Source organism: Balaenoptera musculus, chromosome 9 (assembly GCF_009873245.2).
Source record: "Balaenoptera musculus isolate JJ_BM4_2016_0621 chromosome 9, mBalMus1.pri.v3, whole genome shotgun sequence".
NCBI lineage: Eukaryota > Metazoa > Chordata > Mammalia > Artiodactyla > Balaenopteridae > Balaenoptera > Balaenoptera musculus.
In genome coordinates this window covers 65,825,351-65,842,344 of record NC_045793.1, presented here as the reverse complement: position 1 = coordinate 65,842,344, position 16,994 = coordinate 65,825,351, and the positions used below count along the sequence as shown (strand labels likewise).

The 16,994-nt window shown below is 37.9% G+C and overlaps 1 protein-coding gene across 3 annotated transcripts in view; it reads left to right on the top strand.

Moving 5' to 3' along the window:
• The window catches only part of THSD7A (thrombospondin type 1 domain containing 7A), a 741,583-nt gene that overhangs the window by 707,772 nt on the left and 16,817 nt on the right, over positions 1 to 16,994 (top strand). For all 3 annotated transcript variants that reach the window (XM_036863122.1, XM_036863123.1, XM_036863121.1), the window contains 5 exons: positions 3,211 to 3,355; positions 5,079 to 5,194; positions 8,923 to 9,040; positions 9,288 to 9,433; positions 9,849 to 10,023. In XM_036863122.1, the coding sequence (XP_036719017.1) occupies positions 3,211 to 3,355; positions 5,079 to 5,194; positions 8,923 to 9,040; positions 9,288 to 9,433; positions 9,849 to 10,023 (700 nt within the window). The remainder of the gene's footprint in view (positions 1 to 3,210; positions 3,356 to 5,078; positions 5,195 to 8,922; positions 9,041 to 9,287; positions 9,434 to 9,848; positions 10,024 to 16,994) is intronic.

The following is a 16,994-nucleotide window of genomic DNA, read 5'->3' as shown; positions in this document are numbered from 1 at the left end:
TTGGCTACTTCATTCTTAGGACTGTGCCATTTAAAATCAGCAATGTTTGGACTCACACTGGAACAGCTCAACCTCTTGCAAGCTTTATGCTCCTCCACCATCCTCCTAAACCCAGCACAAAATGCCTTTTGTTTTTTTTTTTTTTTGGCTGCGTTGGGTCTTCATTGCTGCTTGTGGACTTTCTCTAGTTGCAGTGAGCAGGGGCTACTCTTCGTTGCGGCGCGTGGGCTTCTCATCGCGGTGGCTTCTCTTGTTGCGGAGCACGGGCTCTAGGCACGCGGGCTTCAGTAGTTGTGGCTTGTGGGATCTAGAGCGCAGGCTCAATAGTTGTGGCACATGGGCTTAGTTGCTCCACGGCATGTGGGATCTTCCCAGACCAGGGATCGAACCCATGTCCCCTGCATTGGCAGGCGGATTCTTAACCACTGCACCACCAGGGAAGTTCCAGAATGCCTTTACATTTGCTTATGAATTCACAGCATGTTAAAAACTGCAGTGGTGATAATGATTCCCTCCAGGTAAAGGGAAAAAGAATGAAAATCTAGTAAAAATACTTTAATGGTGTCAGGTTATTATCATCCCTTGCTTTTTGCCCAATCCATTTTAAATTGTAGAAATAATCTTTCACACAGTAGGGGTATGGCAGCAGGAGTATTGACACTAAAACGCAAAAGATCCTGGTAAGAAAGGGAGTAGAAAGAAGAAAGCTGTGCATCAGTGAATCTCTTTCCACACACTGACTCTTGAGTCTCTTTGGGCCTGGAAAGCCAGCTGAGAGTTTCAAATCACACAAAGCTTCTAGATTTCAGCAGCCCGTAGGGCCTCTTCCATGGGACCCTGGGAGGAGAGTCACTTGAAACAGAACTGGCTGATGATGTGGGAAATTTGGCTTACCCTTGTGCACCTTTGTAAAGCTGCACACTTCAGAATGGCATCAAATCATGGAAAAGATACATCTAATGTGGAATTAATTTGCTGAAATATAATATGGGACAGATGCATGTTTTCAAGGAGAAATTAATTTTCTATTTCAGTGTTAACATTATTAAAGATGCTGATTAGCAGCCAACCGATAGAGCAGGAGCAAAACAGGGCTGGCAGTTGACTTGGATACAGGTTAAATTGCAATTAAGAATCAGCTGTTTCACAAGCATATGCAAATGACTTTCTATTTAATTCCATAGCATCAGATTTGAAGTTACTGTTTCTGATCTTAGTAACCAAGTGTTTTCAAAACAAGACTGTACCAGTAGGAGAATGGCAACCAGTCTTTTTAATTAGCGCTAAGTTGTGTTTGTGTGCATACATGTGTGCACATTAGGAAAATAAAGGTTGTATATAACTAGTTATTTAAAGTTCACCCTTAAAACCGTTTTTCAGGTCCTGTCAACTATATTAGATAAATAGATAGATTATAATTTCTGTATTAGTGATCTACAATAATTAATATGAGCATATGTATGTGTTTGTGTATGGATGATGTGATATATCTTTTTTTTTTTTTAAGTATTTGTTTATTTATTTATTTATTTATTTTTGGCTGTGTTGGGTCTTCGTTTCTGTGCGAGGGCTTTCTCCAGTTGCAGCAAGCGGGGGCCACTCGTCATCGCGGTGCGCGGGCCTCTCACCATCGCGGCCTCTCTTGTTGCGGAGCACAGGCTCCAGACGCGCAGGCTCAGTAATTGTGGCTCACGGGCCCAGTTGCTCCGCGGCACGTGGGATCTTCCCAGACCAGGGCTCGAACCCGTGTCCCCCGCATTGGCAGGCAGACTCTCAACCACTGCGCCACCAGGGAAGCCCTGCTGTATCTATTAATATTTGACACATAGGCTCTTTTTCTCCCAGTTTTACTGAGAAATAATTGACAGACATCATTGTATGTTTAAGGCATATAGCATGATAGTTTGATTTACATATATTGTGAAATGATTACCACAATAGGTTCAGTAACATCCATCTTCTCAAATAGGTATGATGGAAAGAAAGAAGAAAAGAATAAAGGAAAAAAAATTTCTGCTTGTGATGAGAACTGTTAAGATTTAGTCTCTTAACAACTTTCCTGTATAACATACAGCAGTGTTAGCTACAGTCATCATGTTGTACATTACATCCCTACTACTTATTATCTTATAACTGGAAATTTGCACCTTTTGACCACTTTCCTCCAATTCTCCCTTCTCTCCTACCCCCACTTCTGGTAACTGTAAGTCTGATCTCTTTTTCTATGTGTTTTTTCTTTTGTTTTTTAGATTCCACATATAAGTGAGATCATACAGTATTTGTTTATCTCTGTCTGACATTTCACTTAGCGTAATGCCTTCAGGGTCCACATCCATGTTGTCACAAATTGTAGGAATCCTCCTTTTTTATGGCTGAATAATGTTCCACTGTATAATTATACTACAACTTATCTATCCATTCATCCATTGATGGACACTTTGGTTTTTTCCATATCTTGGCTACTGTAAATAGTGCTGCAATAAACAACGGGGTGCAGATATCTTTTCAGGTTAGACACATCTCTTAAGCATTGTCGACTGAAGAAACACACACAGCTTAAAAGTTGCAAGTTAAGCTTTATTCGGGGATCTTACTGAGGATTATAGCCTGGGAGACAACCTTTTAGATAGCTCTGAGGAACTGCTCTGAAAAGGTAAAGGAGGAGCCAGGATAAACAGGAGTTTTTTGCTGGGAAAGAACATACAGTCAGACATCAAAAGATTACTGCTAATCACTAAAACAGACATCTCTAGTTAATGACTTTAGTGCTTTCCTGTGTATAGGAAGATGCAAGAATCTGGGCTCATTGAAATTATTCCTTGGACATGTATCTTAACTATCTTGGGTCAGTATCCAAAGCACAGAATGCTACCTCTTTTTCTCCGTCCTGTTTCCCTCAGGGCACATCACCTGCAGCAGCTGCAGTGGCTGGTGCCTTGATCATTGTAGAACTGAGACAGCAGGCAACATTCTTTGTGTGCTGGAATGGCAGGCAACATTCCCTGTCCCCAGCATCTTAGAGCTAGAGGGAACATGAGAAATGCATCCAACACCTTGATTTTATAGATGAAGAAACTGAGGTGTTATGAGATTGTTTAAGTTAGCCAGTGTCCCAAAGGTCTAACTCTTGCTCCAGTGCTCTCCCTAATACAATAGCTCTTGTGTGGCTGAGTGTTCACCTTTCTGAGGAGCTATATTATTCTTTGTCAGCCTTGCAATCAAAGCAGTTTCCGGCAAAGGTCAGCGGATCCCATCAGACAACCTGCTGATGAAGGAAGAGCCTGCCCTGATGCTGTTGAGAAGGAACCCTGTAACCTGAACAAAAACTGCTTCCACTATGATTATAATGTAACAGGTACGTGAATAGTCATCTCCTTATAGAGTCAAAGGCCAAATCCCACGTCTGTCAGCTCAGCAGCATTTCCGGAAATATTGTTCAACTCCATCTGCGTGCCTTTTGGACATGCTGCTTACTCTCCCAGAAATAATTCCGTATTAAATGAAAGAAATATTTATCTGCCTTATTTTTAATAAACATCAAAATAGAGAATGAAATTATCACACAAACATTAGCTCTTAAGGCAGACGGTGAATAGCCTGAGGGTTCCTATTTAAGCCACCCTCCCACTTTCAGAAGGTGCACATAAAAGATATATCTTCCCATGGGTATCAGTTTATTGAAAGATGTCTTTCTTCTTCAGAATGTGTTTAATCACTGTGAATACTGGGACAACAATTCTTTCTGTGGGGGCAGTTCATAGGCGTGATTAGTCTGCTGTAAAGACATCAGCAATCTTAAGCTTGCCAAGAAGTGCGTGAAGAGAATATAAACGTTTCAGAGATATAAATATTATCAAACGTGTAGGTGAAAAAAGATAGATGAGTGTTTTTTTTTTTTTTTTAAATAAGCATTTATTTTATTTTATAGCTACTTTATTTATTTATTTATTTATTTTTTGGCTGTGTTGGGTCTTCGGTTCGTGCGAGGGCTTTCTCCAGTTACGGCAAGTGGGGGCCACTCTTCATCGCGGTGCGGGGACCGCTCTTCATCGCAGTGCGCGGGCCTTTCACTATCGCGGCCCCTCCCTTTGCGGGGCACAGGCTCCAGACGCGCAGGCTCAGTAGTTGTGGCTCACGGGCCCAGCCGCTCCGCGGCATGTGGGATCCTCCCAGACCAGGGCTCGAACCCGTGTCCCCTGCATTAGCAGGCAGATTCTCAACCACTGCGCCACCAGGGAAGCCCAAGATGAGTGTTTTTTTAGAAAAAAAGGCTTATTCTAAATTCCATTTCTTTCCCAAACCCTAATCTCATACCATCAAGGCATATACTCTAGGAAAGAAGAGTTTCATGGTTTATATGACTTAGGGCAACGCTGAAGCTTATTTTGGAATTTTTCCCAAGTAATTTTCACACCAAAATAAACCCCAGAAACTGTACAGTGACACACAGCAGTCAGATTGGCATTTTGCTTCTTTTGGTTTTTCAGTTTCCTATCATGACACAATGAAATCACAGTTCTCTGGGGCATGCTACGTTACCCTGGAAAGAAAGATAAAAGAATTATTTTGCAAAAGACATATAATAAAGGGAATTAAATAAATATGGCCAAAGTGATTTTGAAATAAATAAGTGTACATTTTACAGTACGGACAGTAAGTGAACGACAGTTTTATTTGGATATAACTACCTAAAGTACGAGCCATTAAAATTATGATTATTTTGCTTAAACAAAAACGTTGAAATTTAAATTTCTACTTTCGTTAGGAAAAAAGTTTTTAAATGACATTTGATCTGCAGGCCACAGCCATTTCTACAGTATCACCAAACAGCTAGCTAGCAAGATTGTCAGGGAGACACCTGCCTCAGGAATATTCCCTGTAGCGATGTGCAACGCCAGCATTTCCATTTGACTCCAGATATGTTCAAAGCCGGTACCCGTACGCTCTGCGTGTGGGATGATTGATTGCGGGGCTTAGGAAGCAGTTGTGAATTAAATATGGGATTCAGGTCATCTGAGTTTCATTTGAAATCCGGTTCATACATAGCCTTCTGTTCTGATATGCTCCCTTCCTTCCAGACTGGAGTACGTGCCAGCTGAGTGAGAAGGCAGTTTGTGGAAATGGCATGAAAACAAGGATGTTGGATTGTGTTCGAAGTGATGGCAAGTCGGTTAACCTGAAATACTGTGAAGAGGTGAGGGGATGCTGTGTTATGTCTTTGCGAGTAAATTCTTCCCTAATAATTTCAATTCATGCTGAGCCAAGTGACCTGACCGGCGCTTTATGCAGCTCGTTGCCAGCAGATGTTTTCGGCACTATTCAGAGGCTGCTAAACACTCTCTTGAAAAGAGACACTGTCCAACACTACTGATTTCTACACATAATTTCCTGTATTTTGTTCTGCTTGGAGCCCAAAGGTATGCTAATTAGCCTATTCTGAAAGAAATGCTTGGGGAACAATAAGTAATCAAGGTGAATAAAGGCAATAAATCTTAATCAGACTACTCATCATCTTTTGTAATTTCATATGAATTTTGTGTTGCCTGGGACACCTGCCAAGAGCCATCATTTATTCTCTCTGTTGCAAAACATTGATCGCATGTGGTTTGGTAGCAGATTTTGATATTAGGATCTAATACCCAGCTGTGAGAGTCTAAGACTCACGTCTGGATAAGAGAGAGCTTGAAATTCAAACAAAGGAATAGAGTCTGCCATTAGTGTCTCTTAGGTACAGAGAATTGTAACTGTTAATTCTCCAATTTACAAAAATAATGTTATCGTTTCTAATATGACCTTAGGAAACGCGAGAAAACATAGCTGTTGTCCTTCGGTAGTTTTCATGAAGCTACACTTCGGGTTTTGACTATTTTGTCTGGTTTCCAGACCAAAAGGGCACCCACATTCCTGACAGATTTTGACTCCTCCTGCATCTGAGGCCACTGGGTTAAACATGAACCAAGATAAGCAACAGCCTCCGTAGACGTGCAACACCCGGGAGGAAGTTACAACCTCATTAGGGTTCAGTAGACATGGGACCATGACTTCTGTCTACATATCCTAGGGGTTATTATAAGCTCATGGTAAATTATTCAAACTCCTAAGGGAAAACTCAAGATGGAAATATTTTAATCCATTTGATATCTTTGATATTATCATGTGGACCTAATTTTTATTTTTTTTATTTTTTTTATTTTTGGGTGTGTTGGGTCTTCATTTCTGTGCGAGGGCTTTCTCTAGTTGCGACGAGCGGGGGCCACTCTTCATCGCGGTGTGCGGGCCTCTCACTGTCGCGGCCTCTCTTGTTGCAGAGCACAGGCTCCAGACGCACAGGCTCAGTAATTGTGGCTCACGGGCCCAGCTGCTCCGCGGCATGTGGGATCTTCCCAGACCAGGGCTCGAACCCGTGTCCCCTGCATTGGCAGGCGGACTCTCAACCACTGCGCCACCAGGGAAGCCCTTTGTGGACCTAATTTAACTCTCTGTATCTCTGTCCGTGGGAACAGAGCTCCCAAGTGTGCTGAAAACAAACTGTTGAGTTAATAAATTGCTCTGTCATCTAATAACATAACTTAGTCAATTACTGCTTTAGATTTCATCAGAAATTTTATACCTGAATCAGTTTGGCTTTGAAACTAATAACATTGAAGTGATGTGACCATTATAAAAATAACATTATTATTAATGAACATTATTATTATAGTCATATACAGGCTGGAGAGCTTTCTGTGGTCTACCTCTAGTTGGTTAATATGTCTCTTTTTTTGCAAATTCACATATAAGTATCCTCCTGGGTCAGAATGAGATAACTATTAATAGCTCTGAGAGCTTTTAGAAAGCTAAACCCAAATCATACAAGACCAGTTTTTAAATATCTCATGACTACAGGACAAAGATATAAATAGGGCCTTTTATTTCTTAAGTGAAACGTGGGTTAAAACCTGAGAAATAATTTTAAGTATCCAGGAGCCTAGATAAATTTACTTTTATGTACAAATATTATAATGTCTGAATACTGTGATGACAGGGGTTCAAATCATAACATTTTAGTAAACACTGTATTCAGGGAGAGCAGTGCTACTCTCTGCAGGAATTGGATTAAACAACTCAAATTCCATTTTATCCACCCTAAAAAGCAGTAGACTTAAATAACAGCCCTGAGAAAAGCTGGCTATCTTTTTTAACAGTAGATTGCCTACCTACTAATACATGTGCAAACCCTGAATTGAGTGCAATAGTAGTAGCTAACTCTTGCTGTTTCTCTAACAGCCAAAAAGAAAGATGGCATTACTGTCCAACAGAGAGGAAAATTAGGGTTAAATCCATCCAGCATTTATATAGCACTTTTGTCTTTGATGTTTTTCAGACATTAATTCACCGGATACCTAATAACTGGTTTCTCCTTTCCTATTCTTTTATCCCTGAACATATGTTTAGATAAATGATAGATTAGATAGATGATAGGATAGATAGATAGATAGGTAGATAGGTAGATAGATATAGAGAGAGAGGAGAAAAAGAAGCTACAAGAAATTTAAGAGAAAAAGTAGTACAGAGTTGAAATGTCTTACTACTGGATACCCAAAATATCTGTAAACAGACATCCTTTTTAATCCTCTAGCGAAATAAATAAGCCAGTAGTAGTTGAATTCTGTGATTCAAAACCTTTCTCCATGAAACTATTAGGTACCTTAAATTTAACACATCATTTTTATCGTATCACCTTAAAACTTCTAATCTCCAGTGATTATAAGTGATTTAATTTAATTTTAAATTAAGTGATATGGTAAAAGTTTTCATACCAAATACTCAGCTTTGTCAAGTATTAGTGATGGAGAATATAATGAGAGTGTTTACAGAGGGATCTGGTACATAAGTCATCGATCTGATCCTCTCTCAGTGCATAACTTAGAGCCAAGAGTTCTACTTGAACCGCAACATAACATTTCAGAAAAATTTTCTTTTGCCTTTTTCTGCTCTATAAATTATACTGTAAACGTACTTTCATGCAGAAATAAAAAAGGTCTTGAAAATCCCCAAGGATTACTAATTTAAAAAATTGCACTTTCCTAACAAGCTCTTAATTTTTCTATTTCAATGCTATTTTGTACCTTTGACTTTTTAAATGTTTGAATACACAGTGGATGAGTTTGAAATCTCATCCTTTTTTAAAGGTAGAATACTTAAATAAGTAATGCTACTTAATGCAATAAAATGCACAACATTATTATCTGATGAGAGACTAATGCCAAAATAACAATTACACCACAGTTAGCTGAGATCAGTTTTAGAAGGGAAAATCTTTTTTAAAAAATAATAAATGTATATAAAATATTCATAATAAAAATTCTAGTGACCCACCCCTCCTTTTGAGAGAGGTAGCTTACTTTAAAACTATTTTATATTATTTTAGTACATTATATTTTTGGTTTTGAGTGGCAATTGGTCTTTAACCTCGCTCTTTTTTGTTTGACATGCACATGTAAAAATAAATAATATCCCCAAAATACAATTATATATCTGTATATTGATGATATTCCTGGTTTTTAACCAATAGAAAATATTTGTGCTTATACCTATTTATTCCTCCTTTAGGGAAATTCAACTAATTTGGAGATTAAATCTTCCTTTTTTCATTTTTTATATAAAAAATTCAACAATATATAAGTCTACTGAGTAAATGGGCTCCTCTATTCATCCTGTTCCTTTTGCTCCCACTCTCCTGGATTGAACCACTTTATATTGTTAACAGTTTGGGTCTTTGTCCTGCAGACATCTTTTTATTTTATTATACATCTTGCTTATTCTTCCTCTCCTCTCCTCTCCTCCCCGCTCCAATCTTGCCCTTCCTTCCTCCTTCCATCAACACTGCACTGTGGTCATGCCTTCCCGTCAGTACAAATAAATCTACCTCTGTCCTTTCAGCTTGGCCTGGAGAAGAACTGGCAGATGAACACGTCCTGCGTGGTGGAATGTCCTGTGAACTGTCAGCTTTCTGACTGGTCTCCTTGGTCAGAGTGTTCTCAAACATGTGGCCTCACAGGTTTGTTTGTGCTTTATTTGGCATTAGACTGATGGTCAAGGAATATGAAATTAAATGTCCCCCTTGCTTTAAGTCATACCAGATAATCTGCAGAAAGGTTGCATCAGGGTATCTTTCTTTCCAAAACATCTAAGCCTTACTGGTTCCTCTAATCTCAGGAGAAATGTCTTTGATGCCTTCTCCCAATAAGATGTATGCTTGCACGACTGTAGTGTATCACTGAGGTTGCACTTTTTTTTTCTTAAAGGAAAAATGATCCGAAGAAGAACAGTAACCCAGCCCTTTCAGGGTGATGGAAGACCGTGCCCTGCCCTGATGGAACAGTCTAAGCCTTGCCTAGTGAAGCCCTGTTATCGGTGGCAATACAGCCAGTGGTCTGCATGCCAAGTGCAGGTAACCAATCTCAAGAAGTTGTATGGAAGTGTGTATTCTTTATCTGGAGAGACTTGGTTTCAGAAATATTTTCAGAGCTTACAGATAGCATGTTTCCTGTTAAAGATTTTAGGTACCTTGCCATTTCATAACTGTTTAATTAGTTTTGATAACAAGCACTCCCTGTCCTGTATCTTAAAACCATTTGGAGACTGATTCATTTTAATGAAAATTTATTTGCCTGTCTTTGGCTAGAAAACAAATTGTTCGTGCTATGCTTTATAGCTAGTGCCCTATAGGACTTCTTCCCTAGGGTTTCAAATGCTCCTTTAACTGCTCATAAATCAAAACCAATGGTGCAGAGATGACTGTAAGCGATGAGCTAACTAATGAATTATTTTTTTTTCCTAATTAGTTATTTCTTCCTCCACTTCAGGATGCCCAGTGTGGCGAAGGGGCCAGAACAAGGAATATTTCTTGTGTAGTGAGTGATGGGTCAGCTGATGATTTCAGCAAGGTGGTGGATGAAGAATTCTGTACTGATATTGAACCCATTATAGATGGTAATAAAAAAGTGGTTCTTGAGGAAACCTGCACCCAGCCTTGCCCAGGTAACAACAGCAAAACAGAATTTGTACTTTGGCTATTCCTCACCAGGACCAGGGTGGAGAAGGGGTTGCATGTGTAAGTCTAAGTTAAGAGATGTCAACAGTCTTCTAATTCAGTAATATCTGTGCCAACAGCTAGACACTGTAGTGTGGATGAAGGGGGGCACTGACTCCTTACTGCCAGGTGGGGGTGAAGTCCAGTTCTCCTACGTGGCCTCTGTTGACACTCACCCCCCCTCGAGTTTTAACTTCTGCAAAGAATGGAAATTAAGGCCTTAGGCTCATGCTTGACAGGGAGAGTATGAAACCTAAAATTCTACCCCTAGATAAATTACCATTCAAGAGTGAGAAAAAATAGTATTATGGAAGAAAATTTTGAATGAAAGAAATTCTGATTCAGTGTTGGACACAGAGGTACAAGCAGGAAAATGTAGAAAGCAAACGTTGTATATCAAGGAGATTAGAAATAAATAGCAGGAAGTGATTAGTTAATGATTAGGAATTTGGGCTTGATGCAGAGGACTTTAGGGTAGATAGAAGGTCAAAATAACCTCAGTGTCAAGCATGACCCTATGGCCTTAAGAAAGATATGGGGGCAACAGTGTATTGGTGGGCTAGAAAAGAACAAGATTGGAAGTGAACTGCCTATCTTTTTTAATTTTCATTTTATACTGGAGTATAGTTGATTGACAATATTGTGTTAGTTTCAGGTGTACAGCATAGTGATTCAGTTGTGTGTGTGTGTGTGTGTGTGTATATATATGGTCTTTTTCAGATTCTTTTCCCATATAGATTATTACAAAATATAAGTAGAGTTCCTTGTGCTGTACAGTAGGTCCTTGTTGATTATCTATTTTATATATGGTACTATGTATATGTTAATCCCAAATCCTAATTTATCCCTCCCCCTCACCTTTTTCCTTTGATAACCATAAATTTGTTTTCAATGTCTGTGAGTCTGTTTTGTAAATAACTTCATTTGTATCACTGTGTTAGATTCCACATATAAGTGATATCATATTTGTGCTGCAATGAACATTGGGGTGCATGTACTTTACGGATTATGGTTTTTCTCTGGATATATGCCCAGGAGTGCTTTTGATGTGCATTTCTCTAATAATTAGCAATGTGGAGTATCTTTTCATGTGCTTCTTGGCCACCTTTATGTCTTATTTAAATCTTCTGCCCATTCTTTAATTCCGTGTTGTTATTTTGGGGGGGGGGGGGGGTTCATTTGTTTGTTTGTTTGATATTGAGCTGTATGATCTGTTTATATATTTTGGAGATGAATTACCTTGTCAGTCACATTGTTTGCAAATATTTTCTCCCATTCTGTGGGTTGTCTTTTCATTTTGTTGATGGCTTCCTTTGCTGTGCAAAAGCTTCTAAGTTTAATTAGGTTCCATTTGTTTATTTTTGTTTTTATTTCCATTACCCTAGGAGGTAGATCCAAAAAGATCTTGCTGTGATTTATGTCATAGAGTGTTCTGCCTATGTTCTCCTCTACGTGTTTTATAGTGTCTGGTCTTACATTTAATCCATTTTGAGTTTATTTTTGTGTATGGTATTTGAGAATGTTCTAATTTCATTCATTTACACATAGCTGTCCGGTTTACCCAGCACCACTTATTGAAGAGACTGTCTTTTCTCCATTGTATATCTTTGCCTCCTTTGTCATACATTAGTTGACCATAGGTGCGTGGGTTTATTTCTGGGCTTTCTATCCTATTCCATTGATCAATATTTTTGTTTTTGTACCAGTGCCATACTGGCTTTTTTTCCTCTTTATTTTTTTTTTTAATTTTTATTAGAGTATAGTTGATTTACAATGTTTTGCTAGTTTCTGCCGTACAGCAAAGTGAGTCAGTTAAACATATACATATATCCACTCTTTTTTAGATTCTTTTCCCATATAGGTCAGTACAGAGTATTGAGTAGAGTTCCTGTGCTACACAGTAGGTTCGTATTACTTACCTATTTTATATATAGTAGTGTGTATATGTCAATCCCAATGTCCCAGTTTATCCCCCCCACTTTCCCTCTGGGTAACCATAAGTTTGTTTTCTACATCTGTGACTCTATTTCTGTTTTGTAAATAGGTTCATTTGTACCATTTTTTTAGATTCCACATATAAGCGATATCATATATTCGTCTTTCTCTGACTTACTTCACTCAGTATGATGAATCTCTAGGTCTATCCATGTTGCTGCAAATCGCATTATTTTGTTCTTTTTATGGCTGGGTTTCTACAGACAGCGTATATTCGGGTCTTGTTTTTATATCCATTCAGTCCGTCTTTGTCTTTTGGTCACAGCATTTAATCCAAACCACTTCAGACCTAGGGACACATACAGACTGAAAGTGAAGGGATGGAAAAAGATATTCCATGCAAATGGAAATGAAAAGAAAGCTGGAGTAGCAATACTCATATCAGACAAAATAGACTTTAAATTAAAGAATGTTACAAGAGACAAGGAAGGACACTACGTAATGATCGAGGGATCAATCCAAGAAGAAGATATAACAATTATAAATATATATGCACCCAACATAGGAGCACCTCAATATATAAGGCAAATGCTGACAGCCATAAAAGGGGAAATCAACAGTAACAAAATAATAGTGGAGGACTTTAACACCCCACTTACACCAATGGACAGATCATCCAGACAGACAGACAGGAAATTAATAAGGAAACACAAGCCTTAAATGACACATTAGACCAGATAGACTTAATTGATATTTATAGGATATTCCATCTGAAAGCAGCAGAATACACTTCCTTCTCAAGTGAACATGAAACATTCTCCAGGATAGACCACATCTTGGGTCACAGATCAAGCCTTGGTAAATTTAAGAAAATTGAAATTTTTCTGACCACATGCTATGAGATTAGAAATCAATTACAGGAAAAAAACTGTAAAAAACACAAACATGTGGAGGCTAAACAGTATGTTACTAAATAACCAATGAATTACTGAAGAAATCAAAGAAGAAATCAAAAAATACCTAAAGGCAAATGACAATGAAAACACAGTGATCCAAAACCTGTGGGACACAGCAAAAGCAGTTCTAAGAGGGAAGTTTATAGCAATACAGTCTTACCTCAGGAAACAAGAAAAATCTCAAATGAACAACCTAACCTTACACCTAAAGCAACTAGAAAAAGAAGAACAAACCCAAAGTTAGTAGAAGAAAAGAAATCATAAAGATCAGAGCAGAAATAAATGAAATAGAAACAAAACAATAGCAAAGATCAGTAAAACTAAAAGTCAGTTCTTTGAGAAGATAAACAAAATTGATAAACCGTTAGCCAGACTCATCAAGAAAAAAAGGGAAAAGACTCAGATCAATAAAATTAGAAATGAAAAAGAAGTTAAATGGACACCACAGAAACATAAAGGATCGTAAGAGACTACTACAAGCAACTCTATGTTAATAAAATGGACAACCTGGAAGAAATGGACAAATTCTTAGAAAGGTACAATCTCCCAAGACTGAACCAGGAAGAAATAGAAAATATGAACAGACCAATCACAAGCACTGAAATTGAAACTGTGATGAAAAAACTTCCAACAAACAAAAATCCAGGACCAGATGACTTCACAGGCCAAGTCTATCAAACATTTAGAGAAGAGTTAAACCTACACTTCTGAAACCCTTCCAAAAAAATTGCAGAGGAAGGAACACTCCCAAGCTCATTGTACAAGGCCACCATCAGCCTGTTACCAAAACGAGACAAAGATATTGCAAAAAAAGAAAATTAAGAATTTTCTTAATTCTGTAATAAAATTAAGAAAATTAAATGTAAGACAGAATACTAAAAACTTAGAGGACAACATAGGCAGAACACTCTGACATAAATCACAGCAAAATCTCTTTCCATCTATCTCCTAGAGTAATGGAAATAAAAACAAAAATAAACAAATGGGACCTAATTAAACTTAGAGGCTTTTGCACAGCAAAGGAACCCATCAACAAAACGAAAAGACAACCCACAGAATGGGAGAAAATATTTGCAAACAATGTGACTGACAGGGGATTAATCTCCAAAATTTACAAACAGCTCGTGGAGCTCAAAATCAAAAAAACAAGCAATCGAATCAAAAAATGGGTGGAAGACCTAAACAGACATTTCTCCAAAGAAGACCTACAAATGGCCAGAAGGCACATGAAAAGATGCTCAACATTGTTAAGTATTAGAGAAATGCAAATCAAAACTACAGTGAGGGCTTCCCTGGTGGCGCAGTGGTTGAGAGTCTGCCTGCCAATGCAGGGGACACAGGTTCGAGCCCTGGTCTGGGAGGATCCCACATGCCGCGGAGCAACTAGGCCCGTGAGCCACAACTACTGAGCCTGCGCGTCTGGAGCCTGTGCTCCGCAACAAGAGAGGCCGCGATAGTGAGAGGCCCGTGCACCGCAATGAAGAGTGGCCCCCGCTCGCCACAACTAGAGAAAGCCCTTGCACAGAAAAGAAGACCCAACACAGCCAAAAATAAATAAATAAATAAATTAAAAAAAAAAAAAAAAAAAAAAACTACAGTGAGATGTCACCTCACACCAGTCAGAATGGCCATCATCAAAAAATCTACGAACAATAAATGCTGGAGAGGGTGTGGAGAAAAGGGAACCCTCCTACCCTCCTGTTGGTGGGATTGTAAATTGGTACAACCACTATGGAGAACAGTATGGAGGTTCCTGAAAAAACTAAGAATAGAGCTACCATATAACCCAGCAATACGACTCCTGGGTATATATATATCCAGAGTAAACTGTGGTTCAAAAGGATACATGCACCCGATGTTCAATGCAGTGCTGTTTCCAATAGCCAAGACATGGAAGCAAACTAAATGTCCATTGACAGAGGAACAGATAAAGAAGATGTGGCACATATATACAATGGAATATTACTCAGCCATTAGAAAGAATGAAATAATGCCATTAGCAGCAACATGGATGGACCTAGAGATTATCACACTAAGTGAAGTAAGTCAGACAGAGAAAGAGAAATATCATATGATATCACTTATATGCAGAATCTAAGAAAAATGATACTAATGAACTTATTTACAAAACAGAAACACTCACAGACTTAGAGAACGAACTTATGGTTACCAGGGAGAAAGGCGGGGAGGGATAGATTGGGAGTTTGGGATTGACATGTACACACTACTATATATAACCAACAAGGACCTACTGTATAGCATAGGGAACTTGGCTCAATATTCTGTAATAACCTAAATGAGAAAAGAATTTGCAAAAGAATGGATACTTGTATGGGTACAACTGAATCACTTTGCTGTATTCCTATAACTAACACATCATTGTTTATCAACTATACTCCAATATAAAATAAAATTAAAAAAAAAAAGAAATCTGTGGTAAACAATGTGAAGAAAAACTGCAAGATCCCATAGTAGCATAGAACAGGGCAATTCACCATTTTAATTAAAGCAATTACAAATCCAGGAGGAGGCTGGTCTCCTCTTGTAAATTACAATCTATTCATTTTCATTCCTCTCTTGCTAGTTTTCTCCAGTGATGGGTTTTGAAAGCTAGCAGCATGTGAGCTAATAAGCTTTAAAGAGTAGAATACTGAAGTAGGAAATGCATTTCAGACACTTAATATCTTTGGTAGGCAGAGTGTAGTTTTATTATTACAATGTTTTATATGGTCAAAATATAAAAATATATTTAGTACAAGTCAATGCCTCACACTTATTTGCTGTTGTTAGATCTTTGAAGCTTGACATGGATTATTCTGGAGTGATAATTATATAATCCACAGACTACCATTAAAAGATTTATTGAGTTTTGTGTCAAAATACACTATGTCAAGTGATACAAGCACAGAGATAAAGCCTATTAGTAAAAAGGTATATTTTACTTCCATATAGTTTGCAGTCACTGAGGTGAAGTTACACTACATTCATATTGACAGGAGTTTCTCTATCTGATTTTTAATAGTTTTTCTTGCATAATTAAAAACGGAGTAAGCCAAAAGTAGCATTTCCTAGGGATATAAATATTATAAAACTTTCTTTGACTACTTAAAAATTCTTCTTAGTTTCTTTTTCCTTAGCACTTCCAAAATTTGCTAGAATTTTCTTCATTTTAGGATGACATTAGACAGAGTAATAATGACACACTATAGTAAAGGTGTACAAAGATCACTCCACTTTAGTATTATACATGTATCTGTTAGTCAGTAATTCATGTCTTTCCAGGATTTCTTAATCCTGGCACAAGAAGTTTTTTCATTAATCAGATCTCCAGGTAACTTTTTGCTAACATTAGACATCTTCAGTATAATATAAGGCAATATAAATTATTCATGCGATATGGCTGGAATAATTAAAGTGATAAGAATCCCTTATGGATTTGTGTTTATCAAAATGTACCACATCCTCTGAACAGTATCACCAAGCAGTCAGTCCTGAAGAACGAATGAGTATACGAGAAAGGTGTATTTCATTAAATCTTCCCTGTTCTGAAAATGGTTGAAGATGAACACATGATATACTATGGCCCAACAATTCCTATATAACTGTAACTATTTTCTAGTTATATACCCAAAAGAAATGCATATATAAGTTCACCAAAAGACTCATACTAAAATGTTCACAGCAGCAGTATTCATAATAGGAAAAATTTACAACTCTCCACATGCCCATCAATAGTAGAATCGAAATGTAAATAGTGGTTTGTTTATAAATAAAAATGAGCAAGTTAGTTAGCGCAACATAAATATGTGATTGTTCTCAAAACATAAATGAGTGAAAGAAACCAGACATTAAAAAAAGTACATATGGTTCTATTCCATGTATAACATGAGGAGGGTTTCTGAGATTCTGAGAATGCTCTGTTGCTTGATTTGGAGGTTGGTTACATGGGTATTTAATCAGACTGTGAAAATTCAGCTATCTGTGCATTTATGATGTGTCATCATTTTGCATGTATATTACTCTTCAAT